Source organism: Rhinatrema bivittatum, chromosome 13 (assembly GCF_901001135.1).
Source record: "Rhinatrema bivittatum chromosome 13, aRhiBiv1.1, whole genome shotgun sequence".
NCBI classification, from domain to species: Eukaryota; Metazoa; Chordata; class Amphibia; order Gymnophiona; family Rhinatrematidae; genus Rhinatrema; species Rhinatrema bivittatum.
The window spans coordinates 25,981,097-26,005,301 of NC_042627.1; the positions used below are offsets into that span (position 1 = coordinate 25,981,097).

Below are 24,205 nucleotides of genomic sequence, written 5' to 3' on the forward strand. Positions count from 1 at the left end.
AAAGAATTCATAAGGCACCGGATGTTACTTTCACAATTAAGAGCTATGTATAACACTGTTCCAAATTGGCATTATATTATTACTGTTGAATTGTTACTTGCTTGACCTTATTCAATTTCTTTTTCTGCTTTGTTAATGTTTATACTGAGGAGCGCAGGGTGAGCTATGCCCATGTATAGTATGCCTTTCAGTTATTTTTTTCTCTGGTTCCATCTGCTGGACAGGGACGCAACCCACTGTCTGCACTGATCCGTGGTACTACAGGAACGAAAATTAGCAGGTAAGAACCAATTTTCCTATATTCATTTTAGAATAAGGCTGTAAAGAAACAAAATGTGGAAAATTATGTTTCCTTCCTCAACTTACACGCAATACCTCATAATGACAAAGCAAAATCAGGTTTCTAGAAATTTGTGCAAATGAATTAAAAAAAGCAAACCCTGAAATATTACATTTATATAAGTATTCAGATCCTTTGCTATGACACTCAAAGTTGAGCTCATGTGCATCCTGTTTCCATTGATCATCTTTGAGATGTTTCTCCAACTAGATTGAATTTACCGCAGGTGGACTCCAATCTGTTGGACATGATTTGGAAAGGCAAACACCTCTCTATGGCCTAGAATCATCAAAATGCTATAAATTTTGCATGAGTAACACCCACAATAAGGAAAAGGGATGTGGCTATGATAATTTTAGAATAACTGCACTGTGCACTATTTTAGTGTGTCACATAAGTAAAAATATTGCGGTTGCGATAAAACCTAACAAGCTGCGGAGTGCCCAGACAAGCATTTTTGTATTTTGGGCTGCTTGTGGAGACAGAGAGAGGTTTTGGGCCCAGTTTTACATGCACAAGTCCTGACAAAAATGATAGCATCTTGCCTGACAGAGGGGTGACCAGACTATGCAGGCAATCCTAAATTTGTCTGCCCCTCTCCTTCCAGTCCTGCTGATATATCTTATGGTTGCCTCCTCCTGCAGGTCCCTGGCCCTGTTCAACTTTGTCCACCAGCCATGACAATCCATTCCACGTGACATACAATGGAAATAATTTACATAGGCCATTAACATAAAAAGAGACTATATCAGGCAGTTTCATACATAGAGCAAGGCTTTTCAGAAAGCAAGTTTTTAATGACAGGGAAAACTGAGGAAACAATTGCAAATGAAACAGGATTATAGGTAGGCAGATATACATATATAAAATTCAGATTCATATTTAAGTAATAAATAAAACATCCAAACCATTGGAAACCTAACCTGCTAAGGCCCCGACATCTCAGCTGTACAGTTATGGTTTGGATTGTGCGTAATTTGTTTTAAAAAAATGAGGTCCAATTTAGAACCCTGCTATGCAAAGAGACTGGTAAGCCAAAGGACTGAACTGCAAATCACTCTTAGCCTGATCCAGATACAAACATCTGGGTGCACATGGGGCACTCGGACGCATGCAAACATCCCACATCAGTCACAGCATGAAGTTCCAACGTCTCCTTCTGGAATGGGCCTGTGGACTGTGTAGCCTACATTATGCATTTGGATTGACTGCTGTGCAGGACTGACAGGAGGATGTTCTAGTCTAGGTCTTTTATTCTCTGACAGATCTCATTTGTGAACTCAGAACACTTGGAATTACCTCCCAAATCCTTTGTCAATGTCTGTGGAAAACAAAAAAAAAGGAACAAATCAATTTGTGTAAGAATATTTCAACAGAAATAGCATCTGTAGACCAGGGTGAAATACTTTTTAGCTGAGCACAAATGATGATCAACCTTAAACTTGATCAGAAAACTAACTAAAACTGATAAAGAAAGTTACTTTTGAATACAATGCTACATTTTAACAGATTTATCTGCTCCCAGCCCCTCATCTAAATTACACATAAAAGCTGATGGAATAAGCTGTGCGATAAATTCAACAAAGTTTCTTAATGCACGTGCTTAATAAAAAACAACTTCCGATGCACTAAGCAAATGGTATGCTAATACATCAGGAGTTAAAAATATGCTTGCACAAACCAGAGTTAGAAGATGCACTCGGCTTTTTGTATAGGCTGAGCTATCATTTTAACTCAGGTGAGGGAAAAAGAAGTCTCCAAGAGTCATGATTTAAGTTCACAAAAGCAGCACAAATCATGTTTTGTGCACATAAAAATAGTATTCTTTACGCAGAAAACAGATTTGTGCTCATTTTGTGTGCGCATAAATCAAGAGGCAGGAGAGGTAAGTGTGAAGCCCCGGGCAAGGAGATGGTGGGGAAGGAAGTGAGAGGCCACATGACTAACCCCCTGAGGGGCTGCTGTCTCCTTCCTTTCTACCTAAAACATTGCAGGCAGCTTCCTCCAGGGGAGTGAGGATTAGGGATCCCCCCATCCCACACCTGGGGCTGTTCATCCTGGCACAGACAAAGCAATCGACTAAAAACCTGAATACGAAAGCATTTCACTTTCACAAAACTGCCCTTACTCATTCTGACTAATTCGATTTATTCTACAGCACTAAAAGCAGATATGCTGTTTTAGATTAGACAAAAACATGACTTATTTATCCTCTACAAATAAGCCTAATAAAGCTTATTTTGATTCTCAAATTTCTACTTCTTGCATGCCAGTCTTACTAAGAGGGGCCAGAGAATGGTTTCCTTTACTGCTACAATCCTTCTCCTCCCTTCATCCTGGCATTGCACTGGGGACCTTTGCATTACAACTTTTCTGGTCTTTTGGTAAATTCCCCATCTTTCTGCTATACTTCCTATAATTGACTCTTGTGTGCTAACATCGAGTTCATGCGCCTATATCTTAAGGCTGCCAAAGCACAATGCTATATTGGAAAAGCTTTACAGCACACGGCTCATACTTTTCCAGCTTTGATTGTGTTGAAGCAAGCAGTCTCGATCTTCCTGGCGTAATCCTGCAGCTGCATGTGACGCAGCATCATTACCGCACTCAGAAGAAGGGCAGTCGGATTTGCCAAGTCCTTTCCAGCAATGTCTGGTGCTGTCCCATGAACCTAAATATGGAGTAGTGAAATGAGTCATGCTCAGGATACGAACCAAAAAGTACACAGAAAGTTCTTTAGATGAGTCAATGATAGGAAAGGTGGTCATTTGCAGTCTCTTTTCCCTATATTCATTCAAGCACACCTGCAAAAAAAGCAGACACTGCATGTGTTAACAAGCAAATGCACATACAGGCAGTGGGGCCAGGAGTGCATCCCGTAACTTACACATTCAATGTTCACGCACCAAAGTCAAGAAATGTATTTCCATGTCAAATTAATAAGTATTACGGTATTCCAGACCTCCTTTAATGTAAACATTCTGTTAAATGGATGTTTTAATTCCTGCATGGGATTAGTTTACAAGAAGGTTTTGTGTAAGCTGCAGCAACTCGTTTATATTGGACAGAGAATGCTATGTGCTATTCACAATATATATTGTTAAATAAGCAAAGGCAGGAGAGTGCTCCTTGTGACTCAGAGAAAAAGAAGCGCCTGGTCCCTGGGAGAAATGAAAATATATTAGGATTTGGAAGACATTGCAACGTCTTTGCAAACAATCGCATTTTGGAGTCTTCCGTTTCTCTCTCTATTATAAAAACATTAGGTGCTCCAGATGAGCATCATTGCACATCTGGGCACACAGCAACACTTATTTGGAGCAGAGGGATGGGCTGCTGCAGGCAGCAGGATGAGAGGAGGCAGATCAGCATCATGCCTTGGGACTGGCAGCAGACAGATTTCCAGGCCCTATCAGCAGCAGGAAGCATCCTGAGGCAGGTGGGGAGGGGCATTAGAGAAGAAGACAGGACAGGAGGGACAAAGACGAGAATACAAGTGGCAAAACCTCCATTCAAACGCACCTTCCTGCTCACCCCCACTCCCTACATACACATGAGGAGGGGAAGGGGAGGAGAGGGCCATAAAGTGGCGAGTGCAAGGTGAGGGAAGGACACAGTGGAGGGTGCACATACACTCCACCCCACCTCCTTGCCATAAACACAACACTACTTACCCCATCACCTCCCCATCCCACACATTATGAGAAGGGGACAAAGACATGGGTGTGGCAGAAGGGAGAGACACAAAAAACACCCCACCTACACCAACATTCCTTCCCCTGACACACTCACACAGTGACAGAAGAGAGGGACAAAGTCACACCCCCCCCCCCCATAACTTCCCACCTGGGAAAGGGATAGAGAAGAAAGGGGCAAGTGAGAGAGTCTGAGCCCCTCTGGTGGAGCTGCTGAGCAAAGTGAGAAGGGGGTGCAGCCCCTAGTATTATAACACAATTCAACCAAGTTGTAAAAAACAAAATTAAAAGACCTGAGACAATAACTTTTTATACTTTGGGCTGTAAACACATAAAATGTTAATTATAACTTTCTATGACCCAATCAAGATCAATTAAGAACATAAATGCCATGCTGGGTCAGACAAAGGACCATCTTCTCCAACACATTCAGTCTCAGACAGTGGCCAGCATGGCTCACAAGTATTGATCTATTTCTTGCCTCTCTCTCCCAGGGATAAGCGCTGGCCTTCCCAAGTCTACCCGGCTAATAACTGTTTACGGACTTTTCCTTCAGGAACTTCTCCAAGCCTCTTTTGAGCCCCACTATATCAGCAGCCTTGACCACGTCCTCCAGCTAAAGATTCCACAAGTTAGATTGTGCGCCGAGTGAAAAAATACTTCCTGCATATTATTTTAAATCTGCTAGTTTCATGGAGTGTCCCCTAGTCCTAGTATTTACCCATACCACCTCACTCATGATTTTATAAAATTTCAATCAGATATCCTTTCAGTATCTCTTTTCCAAGCTAAAGAGCCCTAACCTGTTTAGACTTTCTCCATAAGGGAGCTTTTCTATCCTCTATCATTTCTGTCTCCCTTCTCTGTGCCCGCTATGCATTTTTTTTTGAGATGGGTGACCAGATGTGCACACAATGCTCAAGATGCGGTCACAACATGCAGCGATACAAAGGCATTACGATGTTTTGTTTATTCCTCCAAAATGATTCCTAGCATTCTATTTGCCTTTTTGACCACTGCTGCACGCTGAGCTGAAGATTTCAAGGAGTCCGAGGTCCTTTTCTGGGTGGTGACTCCTAACATGGAACCCAGCATCATGTACCTGTAGTTGGGATTATTTTTCCCTACATGCATTACTTTGCACTTGTCCACATTAAAGTTGCACCTGCCATTTAATAGCCCAGTCTCCTAGTCCTACAGGGTCCTTCTGCAGTTACTAACAATCTGCTGCTGTTTTTAGGACTCGAAACAATTTGGTGTCATTTGCAAATATGGTCACGTCATTCATCATTCCTTTCTCCAGATCATTTATGAATTTGTTAGATAGTAAAAATCCCAATATAAACCCCCTGAGGCACTCCACTAACAACCCCTCTCTATTTGCAAAACTGTCCATTCAGAACTACCCTTTGATTCCTGTCTTTTATTCAGTTACCAATCCACAATATGACACTGCCTCCAATCCCATGACCTCCCAATTTCCAGAGGAGTCTCTTATGAGGGACTGTCAAATGCCTTCTGAAAATCCAAACACACTACAGTATAAAAAGTGAACAAAAGGCAATGGAGTTAATTTTCAAAAGGATTTACATGGGTAAAAGTAGCATATATCATAGCAATTTTCAAAAGTTCATTTACATGTTTAAAGTGCACTTTTGCATATAAAACCTACTGATAATTCAATAGCATATATTATAGCACTTTTCAAAAGCCCAATTATGCATATTGTCGCAGGTTCATGCCATCCCAATCACAATTTGGCTGGAATTCTCTGGTGACATAAGAAACTGAACTACTGGTTAAGCTTCTAGGAGATGCATTTCCACAGTCCCGCTGCCCAACTTCCTCCTTACAGCTTCCCCGGTTCCACCCGCTGAGGCTCCCCAGTTCAGGTACTCCAGTCTCTATTGCCTACACTTTACCCCATTCCTTCCAGGGTGTCACAGCTACAGGTTCAAATCTTCTCACCCCAGTTGGTGAGCTGGGCTTAAGCACACATGGTCCCCAGTTATCCTGGTAGTTTAAAGTCTCTATAACTTTACTTTATCAAACTACATCAGGTCTCAAACTCATATGATAAGTCTCGCCTTAATCCTCCTGCACACTGCTCACAGTTGCTTTCTGCACAGCCTAAGCTTAGCTGTGCTCTATGAGCCTGGTTCTTAGGGAACCAGGCCCTACTGCCGCTTCCCACTGTAGACTGCAGCTGGGGTTTGTGCTTCCCCTTTCACTATGGCTGCAACTACATCCACCCCGTGGCAGTGTTCACTTAAGACTACTAACCTGCAGTCTCCAGAATTATGTCCTCTTCTGGAGGGGGTCTCCACCACGTCTCCGGCCCGTCCTCAGGGCTGCTCAATACCTTCACCTCTATCTCCTCTGTATTTTTATCTGTTTCTAGTAGAACTCCTTCCTGTTCCTGCCCGGCTCCTCCTCCAGGCAAGCTCTCATCCTTCTCCCACCATGTCTGGGCTCTCTCATCCTCTCGATAGGGCAAAGCCTGGGAAGTTCCTCCCCCTCCAGAACCCCTGTGCCTTCTGGGAGTTGAAGTCCACCTCCTATTCTGATTTCTTTTACGTACTGGATCTCCTTGCCAGGTTTTCCTTACAGCCTGTCTTTTTGTATTCGCCCAGGGAATATAACATCCATCACAGTATAAAATCCATTTTTAAGTGCAAAAATCCTTTTGAAAATTCCCCCAAAGAGTACAAACTAAACTGCACAGAGAGTGATCCTGCAGGAGGATGCAAGCAACATTCAAGAATACCAAAAAAATAAAAAGATATCTTACAGACTCAAAGATTGCAATCCCGTATGCTCCAATATTTCCACTTGGTGTTACTCCTAGTCCCCCAATCAAACCTGCACACAAATCACTGCAAGGAAGAATTGTACCAGAATCAAATGACAAATCCAAAACTGGAAATGTTACAAACAGCAAATTGACAGAAACCACACCTGATTCAAATGGGGCCTGCTCTGCCGTGAGGGGATTCTGGCTATAGTGAAGTATTTAGTGTCAGAATTAAGATCCCCGCACTTAAGTGATGTGATATTAATGCAGACATTTGTAGAACACGAGTGTCCCTACATACAGCAGCATATATACTAACACAAAAAAAAAAATCTATACAATATAGAACGTGACTGGTTACATTTTATCTATGCCCATTTCTTGACATTTAAACTAACCATGCAGACAAATCATGTGTGCTATTAACAGATTTCAACATCAAGATCAATATGCACAATATATAAGGCATCGTTGTGTGTATTGTGCAAATAATGATGTTCTGGTTGATGGCATACTTTGGTGTACCTACAGTAATAAACATTTGTTATACAGAACACAAACATTCCTTACATTATTACACATGGACAGGTCATGCTACATTATTGTCAATAATAGCCGATACCCAGTGAAATTCCCTGGAGACCTCTATTCAGTCTCCTCCTCCACCCTAGCACCCCCTGATCTGCCTCCCAGCCTGACCCTAGAACTCTCTCTCCCCATCCCAACCCCCCTCCAGAGCCAAAGCCCAGAATTCTCTCCCCTCCCTCTCCAGCACACAACCCCCTTCTCCAGGTGAGAACTCTTCCCATCTTCACAAGCCAAGAACTCCTCCCCACTCTAGTTCTGGTGCAGTAAACCAAGTCTTCTTCCCAGCCAGAACACAGTATTTGACCTCCTCCACCCCCAACCCCAAAACTAGTCACTCACGCCTCTAATCCCCCTCCCCAGTTCAGAACTCTTTCCCACCTCCCTAGTCCAAACACCTTCCCCAGCACATTCCATTTCTTCTCTCAACACAAACATCCTGGATATCTGCCATCCCCTCATTCCTAGCCCCCCAACCCCCTACTATCACCTAACCTGGTCTTGAAATCTTATTTTCCCCTCCAGTTCATCTGCCTGCTTCTCCCTGGCTCTGCAGCTCTTTTATCCTATCACTGCTTCTCCATCTGGTCCCATGCTCTCTGGTCTCCTGTGGCCCTGCAGACACCCCTGGAGGTTCCTCTGTAGGTGGTGGGTTGTGCATGTGTACTAGTGCACATGCGCAGTTCACCAGTCCCTATGTCCGCTGGTCTTGCAGAGCATACGAGCGTACAATCTGAGCTATGCACCTTGCTTGTCAAGAATGTGTGTGAGTTCCGAGCTACTTGCACTCTGTCATAAAACACGGAAACATTTTCAGAAGATTTTACCCTTTTCATTCCATGTTATGAAATACTTTTATATTTTCCCAAAATGAGATGCATACACGAGGCACGCTCTTTGTTTAGTGCAGAGAACAACAATGTGTAAGTAAATCTTGCTGTCTTTAAAATAAGAGCAGTGGTACCATCAATGACTTGGCTGAATGCACACTAGTGACTAGAATGACTAGTCACAAGGTTGGGAAAAATGGAAAAGATAGCAGAAATATTACATGATTTACCAATTTCTTTATTAAAAAAAAAAAAAAGGAAGAAATCAGAATGTACCTGGATAAATCTGTTTCGGAGATGCTGCTTACCTGAGGATATCACCATATAAGTTTGGCATAACAAGAACATCAAACTGCGTTGGATCTTGTACCATCTAGATAGAAACAACATTCAGCTGTCATTTGAACTCTTGGAGGTAGATATTAAAGACATTTAGCCGGATAACTGAAAGGTTATCCATCTATATTCAAAGCCATATGCAGCTAAATTCTAAGTTGGGGGCGGGTGGGAGGTGTTTCTGGGCGGGGCAGAGTTAGCCACATAAGTAACGCAGCTAATTCTGGTCACACTGTAGGGCTGTCCTAAAGTTGGCCAGAGAGCCACTGAATTAAAGTTATCTGGATAGCTATATCTGGTTAACTCGCAGCTCTGCGGCTGAATATCAGCCCCAAGATGTCTAAAACCAGAGTTAGGCAACTCTGTTCCTCGAGTGCGAAAAGCAGATTGGGGTTTCAGGATACCCACAATATGCATGAGATGCAACATAGGTGGTGCATGCAAATGCATCTCATGAATATTCAGTGTGGATATCTTGAAAACCCAGTGTGTGGCACTTGAGGATGAGAGTTGCCTACCCCTGGCCTAAACTATCTAAAATGTGAGTAATGTGGGGGGGGGGAGGTAGCAGAGTACTTACATTTAAGCATACAGTATCAAGGTACATTTCATTGAATTTAATGTCTTTGTAAGTCTCAGCAACTTCCCTGCATTTCTTCAGAAAAAGGCCATCAGACATCCTCCTGGAAAGAAGTATGCAAACTGATGTTATACACCAGGCAAGTTATGGAAGTGAAAAAAATATAGTGCAGAAGACATTTAAAATTACAGACTTGAGATCTACAATTCAAATGTATACTGGACAAAGAGCTAGTTGCTTGAAACACTCGTGAAGCGTGCAGTCTATTCTGGCCACCATTGCTGGGCTGCCTATAATTTATGTTCGTTTTGTAGCTTTAGGGCTCTGTATGATTCCTGGTAGAGTCTGTCCAATGTGTATAAATGGTGAGTGCTGTGAAACTGCTATTGTGGTTGTAAACCACAATCCACCAACAGCTGGAATAAGTACAGTGACTTGGACCTGGAAAAAAATCATCATAGTCACTAAAGTAACAAACATCAACTGCCTTCATATTCAAGGAGAGGGAAGTTTTCGGCATGAAGGTGGGCATTAGTTTGTATTCAGGTTCGTCAGCTACAGCATAAGATACTCAGATCTGCAACAATGTCCATGTGTCTCAGCCTGCAGGCCCAACTTACATTTTTGATCATCAATTTAATGCACTGCATGAGAACGAATGTTGTACCAGACCGAAGTCAAGAAATAGAGGTTTCTGCGTCAGCCACAAATCAATTGCTTAAAGAGATGGCATTTTCTTAATCATTTGTCCTCTAAAGGCCTGGGTGTACCTTTTTTGCAGTCTAAAAATTATTGCAAAGATTTTCTTTATGTGGTGTCAGGCTTCAAAACTGGTAATTTGAAGCAGCTGTTAGATGACCTTTTTGTACATATCCCAGCAAACATTTTCATGACTATTTGGTGTAACTGGCATCTGTTGGTGCTCTGGGAGTGCACCCAAAATCCAAGCTAATACCCCCAAAATATGGATGGTCATTCTGCCAGATACTTCCTTTGGAAAAAACAAAACAAACCACCTTGAGAGTCTAATGTTAAACAATTCATTTCTGAACACGTATGTATGGAAACACAGTTAAGGACCACCTGGTCTGCCCATTTGTACCTGCCTATTGTGCTTTCACCAATGCTATCGGAGAAATTACTTACCTGATAATTTCAGCTTCCTTAATGTAGACAGATGGACTCAGGACCAGTGGGTTTATGCTCCCCTGCCAGCAGATGGAGCAAGCTGACGTCACAGTATACATAACCCTGCAGTGACCCCCAGCCTGCCAGTATTCTCTTCAAAAGCAAATATGGACAGATTAGCAAAAAAAACTTGATTAAAAACAGATAACCAGAAATGTACTCAACCAACCATAAACACTGAAATCACATAAAATTCTAGGTACCCCAAGCTAGGAACTGGATGAACACTTCCCAGTAATCCCTTGGGACCCAGAGCCCCACAGGAGGACAATTGCAGCACTCATGCAGCAGATGAGGGCGGGAAGCTGAATCCATCTGTCTATACTAAGGAAAACGAAATTCAGGTAAGCAATGTCTCTATTTCCTAGCATGCAGACAGATGGACTCAGGACCAGTGGGATGTACCAAAGCTACTCCCCAACAGGGTGGGAAGGCTGCCCGTGGTCCAGTCAACACCACATGTGCAAAGGCTGCAATCTCTCGGGCCTCCACATCCAGTCGATAAAACCTGGAAAAAGTGTGTAAGGAGATCGATGGGAGACAACAGACTAATCTCAGCCCCAGTAGAATGAGTCCTAACCTGAGTAGGCAATGCCTTTCCAGCATCCATATATGCGGCCATGACCACCTCAATCCAACGAGCTATGGTAGCCCGTGAAGCTGGAGCACCCTGCTTATTCCCGCCATGGAGAACGAACAGGCAATCCATCTTGCAAAAAGTCTTGGAGACCTCCAGATACCGCACGACAAGATGCTTAACATCCAAGGAGTGCAAAAGGCGAAACTCCTCCGCATCACTGACCTTATCCAGGGATGGCAAGGAAATGGACTGATTCAAATGAAAGTGAGACTAACTTGAGCAAGAAGAAGGATGGAACAGTACGCAGGTGTAACACCCCCAGAGTCACCCGAAGGAACGGCTCCCAGCAAGACAAGGCCTGCAGCTCAGAAACCAGACACGCAGAACATATAGCCACCAGGAACAGAGTCTTCAAAATCAATAACCGTAAGGAAAGGCTACGCAGAGGTCAGAACGTAGGGCCTGCCAAAATGTCCAGCACCAAATTAAGACTCCACAATGGAACTGATAACCTCAATGGAGACCTAAGTTGCTTCACTCCCTTCAAAAAATGGGCCACATTAGGATGAGACGACGACAAGGAAACACCATTCACCAGGCCTCTGAAACAGGCAAGTGCTGCAACATGCACTTTCAAGGAATTAAGGGCCATCCATCCTGCAAAAAAATCCAGAATGAGAGGGATCTTAACCGAATGAGGAAGAACACCCCCGCTCCTCACACCAGGCTTCAAAAACTCTGTTACACCCAGTCGGAGACTGCTGCGACCACTCATGCTCACCTTTTTTTTCCCCTGCACTGTCAATTCTGGGAAGAATGGCGGCCTCTGCTAACCACTGCTGACCTCTTTGGCGTTCCGGGACGGCGTAGGCACTGCCAACCGCCATCTTGTATCTGGAATCACTTAGGCGCACGCGCAAGGGCCTCCTTTGTACACGTCATGGCGGGACCCTCAGGGGCGTCCCCTCCCGATGACATCAAACCGCTGTTGTATTAAGCCGACCAGCCCTTGCCTTCGACGAGTTAGCAAGGCGTTCCCTCGTTGCTGAATCCACTCCATTCTTGGACTTCTGTTCCTGACTCATCTTTGCGTGTGAACACTCTGAGTATTTATTTTATTTTATTTATTTGATTTTATATACCGACAACCGTTTGCACATCGTGCCGGTTTACAGATAACTTATAACAAATAATATATAGGCAAGCCTTTACAAGGAACGGTTTGTAACATAAATGCAGTAACATGGCAATTAACTAGATAAATAAGTAGGGAGGGAAGGGTAGGTATATACGAGACAAAAGGAGGGGGGAGGGGGAAGGGTGAAAATGGAAGAACATAGGGAAAAGATATGTACAGGTACCCGCTTCTCGGAGGCTCTTCCATGTTCCCGGCTATCCGCTCCTCGGAGGGCCCTCTTGCCTTGGAGTACTACTTGTTCCGCTTCTCGGGACATTCTCCTGGAACTACCTCTTGTGAGTAGTTCTACAGACTTTCAATACCAGCTTCGTTGGAGGTTCCTGCGGTGTACCCATGCCCCAAGCCACTATAGTTTCTCTTCAGCAGAAGTTGTTTCAGTATACCCTGCGCTGCAGGGTATTGGAGCACCAGCTACAGGAGCCATTTCCAGGTACCTGCACCACAGGCCAGCTATTCATCACCTACTGTTCAGATATCCTCTGCGTATCCTGCTCCTTGGACCACTACCGGATCTGCACTCCTGAGGTAACCTTAATCATCTGAAGGGATTCCTGGTGTACCCCGCTCCGCAGGCCACTACCAGATCTTCACATCTGTGGTATCTCTCTGGGTATACCCCACTGTTCTGAACTGAACTAATTACATTTCCTGCTCCGCGGGCTCTGCTTTTCCTTCCTTCATAATAAAGTATCTACTATGCAGCTGTGTCCTTTGCCACTGAGACTACGCTTGCTGACGGTGAGGCTCACAGGGCTCCTCCCTGTGGGCAGAGACAACTCATCTCGGCCCAGGGTTCACATCCATACAGAAACACAACACTCTCCAAACCCACATATAAGCCAAGGAAGTGGAGAACTTACAAGTATGGAGTAAAGTGGCAATCACCGCAGAGGAATAACCACACTAACAGGCGAGCCCTCTCAAGGGCCACACCATAAGACAGAATCTAGTTGGATCCTCGTGAAGAACCGATCCCTGCTGAAGCAAATCCATTTGCGGCCTGAGGAGCCTTTGAAGCATGAACTCCACTGCCTACTTCTTCTGTGAGGAGTGGCAGGAGGACACCATGAATACGTCCCGAGGAATACTGCAAAATTCCAGTGCATACCCTTCGCGTATCACCTCCAGGACCCACTGGTCAGAAGTGATCTCGACCCACCTCTGATAAAAGAGAGAGCGATAACTGCCTATTTCCTGTTCCAGAAGGTGGGTTGGCAAACCTTCATGGGGAAGGTCCATCACCCGAACCCATTCCTCTCTTGGGCTGCCAGGGACGAATGGACTGAGACCTACTGAAAGGCAGAGTCTGCTGAAAGGTTGTCCCCTCTGTAAGGATGAAAACGCTTGGAACCCCGGAAATGTCCCTGATACCAAAGGGGCACTGTAACCTTTGCTTATCCTCCGGCAACCGAGGAACCGAAGACTCGCCCCACTTACTGGCCAGTTTCTCAAACTCACTTCCAAGCAAGAGCGAGCCTTTAAAGGGTATCTTGGTAAGACTGGCTTTGGAAGGGGTGTCCGCTGACCAATTTCGCAACCAGAGTTGACGCCTGTCCGCTATCACTGAAGCCACTCCCTCTGGCCGAGGTCTGGACCAAATAATAGCCTCCCATCTGCTAAAAGGCAGCAGCAGGCTCCATAAACGCTCTGGAATTCCCTCCAGACTCAAACAACTCATGAGAGAGGCAGACAAGTTCTCACCACTAGGGTGCAACAGGAGGCAATCTGTAAATTCATCACCACTGCCTCAAAGGCTTGCTTAAGAATAGCCTCAATCCTTCTACCATGTACATTCTTGAAGGCCGCTCCTCCCTCCACAGGAATAGTCATCCACTTAGACACAGCATATACCCAAGCATTCACTTTGGGAAAACGCAAGCACTCTCTCACAGCCAGATCTTGGGGGGGTACAGGCCTTCCAATGTTTGACTCCCTTTAAAATTTGCCTCTGGGGTATCCCACTCGATCAGTCAATTCCTGGATGGCATCCATCACTGGGAAAAAACAAGAGGCTTTACGTAAGGAAACCAAAATGAGATTCTTCGTCAGCTCTGACATAGCATCCAAACCAGGAACACCCAGCTGTTTCAAGGTCTGGGAAATCACGGACGGCAGTTCATCTCTATGAAAGAACCACAACATGGTTCGATACTGTTCCAGCCCTGGAGGAATTTCCCCATCTTCCAAGTAATCCGAATCAACCTCATCATCAGTGCCATCCACATTCCTGTCGGGTAACACCCACAGGGAGCCGGGATGAGCCTCAGCGCTTAAGCATAGGACGGGAAGAGGGAGGAGCCACTAGCTGAGGATCAGACAGGACAGCAATGGGGGGAAGTGGAGGACTGCGCCTGAAGAAGGGCTTGTAAGGCTTGAAAAATTCCACCCAAGAAAAAGCAGCCAGGTCCAGACCAAGTCTAGAAGGAGCTGGAGCTTGTCCCACAGAACTGCCCTCGCCAGCGGAGGAGCCAGTCAAGGGAGAACCAAGATCTGGCATCCCCCCAGTCAAGGCCATGACTAACCCATCATTAGAATGGGAAGAGCCAGGCTTAGCAAAATCCAAGACAGACAACGCTCCCTGAGCGTCTGAGCAGCGCTGACACAGGTTAGAAGCCAGGTCAGGCTGAGAAGCCCTAATAAGACTGGCAACACAAATAGGAAGACGCTTAGGTGTCTTGCTTACCGGCGCCATCGCTGCAGTAAACAAGCATCGTAACTGCTCATGCTCAAAAATGAAATGAGCACAAAAAATAAGCGCCTAAAAGAAAGCGGAGCAAGGCGCACACACAACCCGAGTGTCAAGTTAAGCACATAAAAGTTTGTGTGCGTAAAAAGTGCGCCCCAAAACTGAGCGCACAACACGTGTGCACAGCCGGTACACTGAGCAAACCGACTGCCTATACAGGGTAGCAGAACACACACCAGAGCGTGCACAAAACGGCCGACACAGCCTATCACACAGTTTGCAAGAAAAAAGCCTAAGTGCGGGACCTAGCCCACTGTGGGCTGCTCAACCTGCCAGCCCGCCCAGTTTCTCAACCCCAACGGGAGCGGGAACGAACGTCGGCATAGCGCGCCAAGAACGGAGACCGGAGGAAGTCCTGAAACCCCTCTGTCTCTGATTCAGGTAAAAGTTTCCTTTTTTTTTTTTTTAAACCTTACCTGAGCTTGGCGCTTACCAGCTGAGTACAGTGATGGTCTCCAGCTGCAGGGGAAGAGGGGCATCTGCTGTCACAGCCACACTCGGCCTCCTGCACCTGCTGCCTTTCAGCTGAATTAGCAGCTAAGTCCATGCTGGGAAACCCAGCTGCCGGACCAAGGCACACATCTGAGGGACCAAGGACATCGCCTCAGGAATTCTCCACTGGGGAGGGACCTTTAGGTATCACCACAGGAGAGCAGGGCTCTTTTCCTGAATTTAGAATTTCAAAATTTCTTTCAAAAAGCTCAAAGCAATCCCCATAGGGAGATGTATCTCCACCATCTGCTGGAGTTGGCGAATACTGGCAAGCTGGGGTCACTGCAGGGTTATATATACTGTGACGTCAGCTTGCTCCGTCTCCATCTGCTGGCAGGGGAGCATAAACCCACTGGTTCTGAGTGCATCTGTCTACATGCTAGGAAGTAGATTTTTAGTCTTCTCCCTTTTCCAGTCATGGTTCTTGTGTGTTCTGTCCAATATACACACAGTGTATATAAATACACACAAATTTATCAATATACAGAACTGCCTATTTAAAATGCTGAGCAGCTACAGATGGTTTAACCGAATCTAATGAGATAGTCCACAGCCACTTACCATTTATAAACAGAAAGCACAATGTATAAGTCTATGAAAGCATTGATATGCAGCCAGGACTATAATACACTAAACTTGTTTCATAGCTACAGGTGCTTATGCATGGTCAGACAGAAGGGGTAGCTTACTGCATTTCATACTAGAGCATCAGAAGTTAATTTCCCTTACACATTATGATAGATTATTAGCAGAGACTGGCACAGTAACAATCTTTAAAAAAAAATTCTCTAAGGGCAGAGGAGGAGAGAGGAATGAATGTGCAAACACACACTGCTCGCCTATGGACCAGGACAAACGTAAGTAGTGCAATGATAGTAGGAACAATTATTTCACATTTTGAAATGGACTGCATCCCCACTTCTTTTTTCATTTACATAAGTCTGTTAAATTTGAGGCCAACATACATGATATTGGCTTTGTGTACAGCAGTGACAGTGCTTCGCTGGTTGCTCCTGGCATACTCAAAAGCAAATTCTGCAATCCGCCTACTTGCAGCCTCTGTGATTAGTTTGATGCTCTGTACAACACCATCCACAATCTGAAAAGCAGAGACACAGGTTACAGTAGTGCTAGCAAACATCAAGCTCACAGGAATCAGTCAGGCCTGGGCATGCCAATGGGGGATGGTCCACTGAAGCCCAAGGAGAGACAGAAAATGGCTGCTGTTATTGTGGTAGCTACATCTTGGAGGCAGCGCCACCCCCCAACCCTTGGATCAATGAGGGCTCCTAAAGCCACCTGGGCTTGCCATTTATAGTCAAAGATGCACGATGATTAAAGAGAAGAGTGGAACTTTCCCCTCAAACTCCCCTTCACTATCAAAGAGGATTTCACCAAGCAAAACACTGGTTTATGAAATATCACTCCAAGGTTAGCGTACGATACCAATATAAGCGTATTTAATTTATTTAAGCTTATTTATAGACTGAGCCCTCCAAAGTTCGGGGCGGTTTACAAAAGTACATTCATAAGCAACAAGAAGATAAAACATAAGAATAAATTAATTAAAATTAACATAAAAATATCAATATAAAATAAAACATATCATATAATAGAAACAACAGTAAAAAATAAGACAAATAAGTCTCCAACTGGGATTCGCATAAATCTTTGAAGGCTTGTCTAAAGAGATATTTCAGTGCTTTCTTAAATTCTTTGGGATCAGAAAACTGCCTTAGTGGGTGGGGAATGGCATTCCACGTGATGGGTCCTGCAATCGAAAATGAGCATTCGCGAGTAACTGCTAGTCTAGTGGATCTTGGAGATGGCACCTGAAGAAGTAACTGAATTTGTGATCTGAGATTGCGTGAAGGTGTGTATAAATGCAATGTAGAAGAGAGCCTACAATTTTTCTTATAATAAATGAGATTATGTATGATGAATGTGCCATTTTATTGGTAGCCAATGTAGTCTGTAAAGTACTGGAGAAATGTGATCATGTGATCTGGTACCAGAAAGCAGTCGTGCAGCTGCATTTTGCACCAATTGCAGTGGTCGGAGTGCAGATTGAGATAAACCAGAATAAAGAGCGTTACAGTAATCTAAACCTATTAACAATAGAAGAACTGTGGAAAGGCATTATGATCCAGAAGGGGTTTGATATGTTTTAGAAGATGTAACTTGTAAAATGATGATTTGACTAGAGTGAATGTGGGAACGCATGTTTAATTTAGAATCATAGTACACGCCTAGATTACGGACATTGTTAGAGATATTTATGTTTATGTTATCTAGAGAGAGATGATTTTGAATATTAAAGGGGGGGTTACCCAAAATCATAATTTCGGTTTTGGATACATTTAAACTCAGTTTGTTGGGGAATAGCCATGTTTTAATTGGGGATAAACAAAGAGTGATGAGCTTTAAGGTGGAATTCCAATCCTGCCATGTAGGGAAAAAACAGAATATCATCTGCATATAAATCGGTACGAGATTCCTAATGTGGAGAGTAATTGACATATAGGTGAGAGGTATATATTGAACAGAGCTGCGGAAAGAGAAGACCCTCGAGGTACACCAGTATTTAAAGGAAACCAGGAAGAGATAACAGAATTGATATGAATTTGTTGGGTTCAATTTAGCAAGTCGGATTTGAACCAGAAATAACCTATACCAGATAGACCAATATTAGAGAGTCAAGAGTCGAAGGCAGCAGAAAGATTAAGAAATATATAAACATAAGAGGTACCAGAGTCAAATCATGGTGTATATCAATACTAGATAAAAAGAAGTGTTTCTGTGCTATGATTTAGTCTGAATCAGAATTGATACTGATCAAGGATGGAATGTTGGTCAAGATAAATCAGTAAAGTTGTTTTAAGACCACAGATTCAATAATTTTAGATAGAAATGGCAAGGTGGAAATAGGTCGAAAATTATTATAATCAGGATTTGTGTTTGTGGAGTTCTTTGGTATTAGGGTAATTATAGCAGTTTTTAATGAATCAGGAAAAGATGCTGAGGATAAAGAAGAGTTAATAATATGAGCAATAAGTAAGGCAATGTCATCCTTAATGAGTTTAAGCAAGACAGTAACTTTGGAGTTATATTGTTTACATGGTTGGTTAGATATTTTGCGTTTTCTTTTTTAGTTATGAAATGATAAACCATGTGAGCCCACTGGCCTCATGGGAACCTTTAAATTCACTTTTAGAGATATATATACACACACACACACACACACATACATATATATATATACACATATATATATATATATATATATATATACACACACACACATACATACACAGTGAATCTCTTATATTGAACTTATTCATCAAGCATGCACATATCAGAAGGGAAATGTTTTCCCACTAATCTGTGGGAGAACCATGAGAAAATTGTGATATACCATCTGAGTATCTTTACAATAACTATGGGTTTTTGGAAATCAAATCTAAATTTTTTTTAAAACCAACTCCACTCTCTTCTGGTATTCAGCATAGTACAATAGGGCAGTTCGACCTTGAAAGCCTACCTGCCATGGACCAGACCACAGTGGGTAGTTGAGCAAAAAGAATTGAAGCAATTTACAGCTTTTTAATAAGAAAAGATAAGGGCATTTTAGACCAGAATGGTTTAATGTTACTGTATATTCTACCTCACTACCTACTTCTGATTGAGGTTCTTTTCCTCATTTATGACCAGAGGTGAACTGATTCAGCTACTGCATTACAAGATTTTTCATGGTCTTCCACAACATACCACATGCTCAATACCACTGTATTCGCCTTCTGTGTTTTCTCGAATTGTAACCAGATTCACATCAGTGTACGGGGTTTTGTACCCTTCAATGGAGACACATGGACGGACATTCGCATAGAGGTCAAAGGTTTTACGTAGCAACAGATTCATGGAGGGATGTCCAGCGGCTATTGGAGTCTTTAAAGGTCCTGTAATGAACAGCAGCAGCAGAAAGACTAATGTAAAGGCATTTTATATAGAAATACACATTTAAGCATTCATTGCATAACAAAAATGTGTCAGGGCAGAAAAGCCACAAAGGTCACCCTTAACTAATTTCATGAAATTATGCAAAGAACAACAAAGTAGTTGACTAGATCCCACCATGCTAAGGCTAGTATATAAATATGAAAACTTTCAGGATTACCAAGGCCTCTTATCTTATTTATTTGATTTATGTTCCACCTTTCAGACACTTCAAAGCAGATTACATTCAGGTACTGTTGGCATTTCCCTATCCCCAGAGGGCTTACATAAGAACATAAATTGCCATGCTGGGTCAGATCAAGGGTCCATCAAGCCCAGCATCCTGTTTCCAACAGAGGCCAAAAACCAGGCCACAAGAACCTGGCAATTACCCAAACACTAAGATGATCCCATGCTACTGATGCAATTAATAGCAGTGGCTATTCCCTAAGTAAACTTGATTAATAGCCATTAATGGACTTCTCCTCCAAGAACTTATCCAAACCTTTTTTGAACCCAGCTACACTAACCACTTACAGTTTAAATTTGTACCTGAGGCAATGGAGGGTGAAATGACTTGCCCGAAGTCACAAGCAGCATCAATGGGATTTGAACCCTGGCTTCCCCGATTTGCAGCCTGCCACTCTAACCACTAAGCTACTCTTCTACTCATCTGTTGCCCACTCAAGATGGGAAAATATTCCTGGGACTTGCCCTCTTGCATTGATAGTGCTGTAAAGTTTTCTAGTGCAGTGGGAGCTCCCAGCAGTTAGACTGACTCACCAGTGTAATTACTATCAGGTAATTACTTACCTGATAGTTTTGTTTTCCTTAGTGTAGACAGATGGACTCAGGACCAATGGGTATAGTGTACTCCTGATAGCAGTTGGAGATGGATCAGATTTCAATCTGACGTCAGCCCTAGTACATATACCCCTGCAGGAAGAGCAGCTCTTCAGTATATCCACAATGCTTTTTGAGGAGAATATGTATGGCTGAATAATTTGAATAACTTGATTAACTTTATAACTTGGTTAACTTAATTAATTTGAACTGGTTGAATTGGTTATAGCTGGAGACCGCCAGAGCCCTCAACCGAGAAACGTCGACACCCGGTAGGATGGGTGTCCTAGCTGAAGGAAAGCATGGCTTACCCGTGAATCACTCACTCTCGGGGATGTCACCCGAGAATTCCATGAGTAACGGCAGCCATGGGTGGGATGCTGAGTCCATCCGTCTACACTAAGGAAAACGAAATTATCAGGTAAGTAATTTCTCCATTTCCTAGTGTGTAGCAGATGGACTCAGGACCAATGGGATGTATAAAAGCTACTCCCGAACCGGGTGGGAGGCTGTCTGTGACCCACTTAGTATTGCCCTTGCAAATGCTGTGTCCTCCCGAGCCTGAACATCCAGGCAGTAAAACCTGGAGAAGGTGTGGATGGAGGACCATGTCGCCGCCCTGCAGATCTCGGCGGGTGACAGCATCTTGGTTTCTGCCCAGGACACTGCCTGGGCTCTAGTAGAATGGGCCTTGACTTGTAAAGGCGGTGGCTTGCCTGCTTCTACGTAGGCCACCTTGATGACGTCTTTGATCCAGCGGGCTAGGGTTGCTCGCAAGGCCACTTCCCCTTGCTTCTTCCTGCTGTGAAGGATGAATAGATGGTCCGTCTTTCGTAAGGAATCCGACCTTTCCAGGTATCGGACTAGGAGTCTGCAGACGTTGAGATGGCGAAGACTTCGAGCCTCTTCTGAATTCTTATGCTCATCTGGCGATGGCAGCGAGATGTTTTGGTTGAGATGGAAGTGAGACTCCACTTTGGGGAGGAACAACTGAACTGTGCGTAACTGGATGGTTCCCGGGGTGAGTCTGAGGAATGGCTCCTGGCAGGACAGTACTTGTAGCTTGGATATACGACGGGCCGAACAGACTGCCAGCAGAAAGGCTGTCTTCAATGTTAATAGTCGGAGAGACAGGCCATGGAGAGGTCTGAAGGAAGTTCCTGCTAGGAAATCTAGGACCAGGTTGAGGTTCCAATGAGGCACCAGCCACTTTAGGGGTGGTCAGATCTGCTTGACTCCTTTCAGAAAGCCGGAGACATTTGGGTGAGAGGCTATGCTGCCGCTCTCGCTCTTGGTTCAGTAGCATGACAATGTGGCCACCTGTACCTTGATGGAGTTGAGAGACAATCCCCTTCTGTAAGCCGTTCTGCAGGAATTCCAAAATCGCAGGATTTTTGACAGAGCGTGGTATGATGTCGCAGTCCTCGCACCAGGCTTCAAATACTCTCCAAATCCTTATATGTGTTAGGGATGTGGAGAACTTGCGTGCTCGAAGTAGGGTGTCAATTACTGCCCCCAAGTATCCACTCTTCCTCAGGCGAGTCCTCTCAATGGCCAGACCGTAAGAGAGAATCGAGCTGGATCCTCGTGGAGGATCGGTCCCTGTTGGAGCAGGTCTCTGTGTGGAGGTAGCAGAAGGTGGCAGAAGGTGGGGCCACTTCCCTGGGCATAGAGGGTCCCAGGACGTTGAGGTCCTCTGGTGTAGCTTGTGGCCGTATTATAGGAGGTGTAGCTTGTGGCCGTATTATAGGAGGCCCTATTGCATGTGGACGAAGGTATGCAGACCTTTGAAGAATTCCACCCAGGAGATAGATGCTGGGGCTAGACTAAGGGGCACCGTGTCCCTGGGGAGCACCGTTTGAGGGGGGGGTCCTGCTGTGTAATGCTAGGTCCAGCATACTGTTCGAGAGGCTGGAATCTGGTACCAGCTGGGAAGGGCCATGAGTTGGATCCCCTAGGGCCTCTTCGCACTGTATACACAGGGCCATGGCCTCCTCATGCTGTGCAGCTCTAATGTGGCATGCTGGGCAAAGGCCCTGAGCCATGATTTGTGCGCGTAAAATACAGTTGTGTGCTCCGGTGCGAAGTTGTGCGCGTAGGTTTGGTGCTCGCTGTTGTGCGCACAGATCGAAGTTATGCGCCCGGTACAGAAAGCGCGTGGCTAAGCACTTCGCTTGTGCACACGGTACTTGGGTGCGTGACATTGTGCGCACAAGGTATTTGTGCGCACGGCTCACCTCTGTGCACACGGATCGGAACGGTGGACAGGGCGGCGAACAGATCAAAATGGTGACCATGACCACGCGGACAATATGGCAACCACCTCGGAGGGTCTCCACTTGGGAGGACCCTCGGATCTGACCGAGGTCTAGCCCTGCTAGGGCAGATCAACCCAGTGGCACTGGTCTCGGCTGGCGACCTGTGCGACTCCTCGAGCTTCGGAGACCGGACACTTTTAAATAGATTTCTACCTTACCTTGCCTCGGTGCTTCCCAGTCTCGTTCCGGGCGGTCTCCGGCTGCGGGGGGAGAGGGAAATACCTTCACCGCCGCGCTCAAGGTTGCACCCGCTGCCTCTCAGCCTCACCCGATGTCGAGGGCTAGGTCCCCGCCGAGGGTCGGCCGCCGTTCCGAGGCTTACCTCTGAGGGATCGCGGAAATCACCTCGGAATTCTCAACTGGGGGAAGGACCTAATGGTTGTCACCGCAGGAGAGCGGGGCTCGTCTGTAGAGGTAAGATTTCTTCTTGTTTTGGTAAATTACTCTAACGCTGTGCGAGCGTGCATAGAGGCCCTAACTGCTATGGAGATGGAAAATACTGAAGAGCTGCACTTCCTGCAGGGGTATATGTACTAGGACTGACGTTAGATTGAAATCTGATCCATCTCCAACTGCTGTCAGGAGTACACTATACCCATTGGTCCTGAGTCCATCTGCTACACACTAGGAAATTTCTTTGTATTTATAAACAGCAGAATTCTTTCATGTACCCTATTATAGGGCAATCTCCTCAGAACTCTGTTTCTCTCACACCTGCCTGTACATACTTTGTGTGTATTTTATACTGTGCTAAGTTTTAAGCAAACTGGCCTGAGTCTTAGATAATCAGATGTTAATTTACCTTTTAGTCCCATCTTGTTTTGATTCATGGACTCTTTGGCATCTGGAGGAATCATCCATTTCCCCCCTGTTCCTTGGATTGCTGTAACATTTCTCTCTTCCCACTGAATAGGAGCCTAGATAAAGCATCTGTAGGTCAGACTGTATTCTGTTTAACACTTGGCCCAAAGCTTTTCCTCATTTGATGAGCACTATAAGATGCTGAGGAAGCCTCGCTCAATGAGGAGCACAAGTCCAAGGGTCTTAAACTATGGCTGCTAGGATCAGCCATCCAGCAGGGTCTCACTCTAAATACCTATTCAGTTTGGGAAATGTTGGTGTTAAGACAGACAATTATTTAAATTTAGGGAGAACAATTTTGGAAAATAACTGGTAAAGGGAATTTTCTGCTAAGCAAAGATGCCGACATGCAGTTTACCTTCTTAATTAAAAATGAGTTCCTACCTACCCACCTGCCCTCATCCCCACCAGGTCAAACCTAAAAAGCAAATCAGCACCTTATAATGAAAATGTAACACCCTCAAGTTATACTGTAGGCGATACCATGAACTACTGACTTTGGCCACAGCCATAGCTCATAACATAGCCATGAACATAGGATATTAATACTTGCTTATTCTACTTTCCACATTTATTTTTAGTTACTAGGTTTTCTGCATGGATGATCAAATGAAAACGATGGAAACTACATTGTAACAATGGGTGGTGGAAAAATATATATTAGGCAGCTGAACATGACAAGGAGACCTGAGAATGTTCCCTGGTGTTTCACAAACAAAATGCCTTTGTTTCTTGTAATGCCAGACCAAAGTATAAAATGTTCAGTTCTCTCGGATCTTAGTGTCGGTTGTTTCTAAGCCAGTGATTTGCTATTCTATATAACCAT

General features: G+C 44.5%; 1 protein-coding gene across 3 annotated transcripts in view; it reads right to left on the minus strand.

Moving 5' to 3' along the window:
- Positions 1-1,101: 1,101 nt before the first annotated feature.
- IDH3A (isocitrate dehydrogenase (NAD(+)) 3 alpha) overlaps positions 1,102-24,205 on the minus strand; it is a 33,130-nt gene continuing 10,026 nt past the window's right edge. For all 3 annotated transcript variants that reach the window (XM_029574780.1, XM_029574782.1, XM_029574781.1), the window contains 8 exons: positions 23,321-23,435; positions 19,133-19,320; positions 16,330-16,463; positions 9,161-9,263; positions 8,553-8,617; positions 6,827-6,911; positions 2,859-3,011; positions 1,102-1,661 (listed from right to left, as the gene is read on the minus strand). In XM_029574780.1, the coding sequence (XP_029430640.1) occupies positions 1,578-1,661; positions 2,859-3,011; positions 6,827-6,911; positions 8,553-8,617; positions 9,161-9,263; positions 16,330-16,463; positions 19,133-19,320; positions 23,321-23,435 (927 nt within the window). In that variant the 3' untranslated portion in view covers positions 1,102-1,577. The remainder of the gene's footprint in view (positions 1,662-2,858; positions 3,012-6,826; positions 6,912-8,552; positions 8,618-9,160; positions 9,264-16,329; positions 16,464-19,132; positions 19,321-23,320; positions 23,436-24,205) is intronic.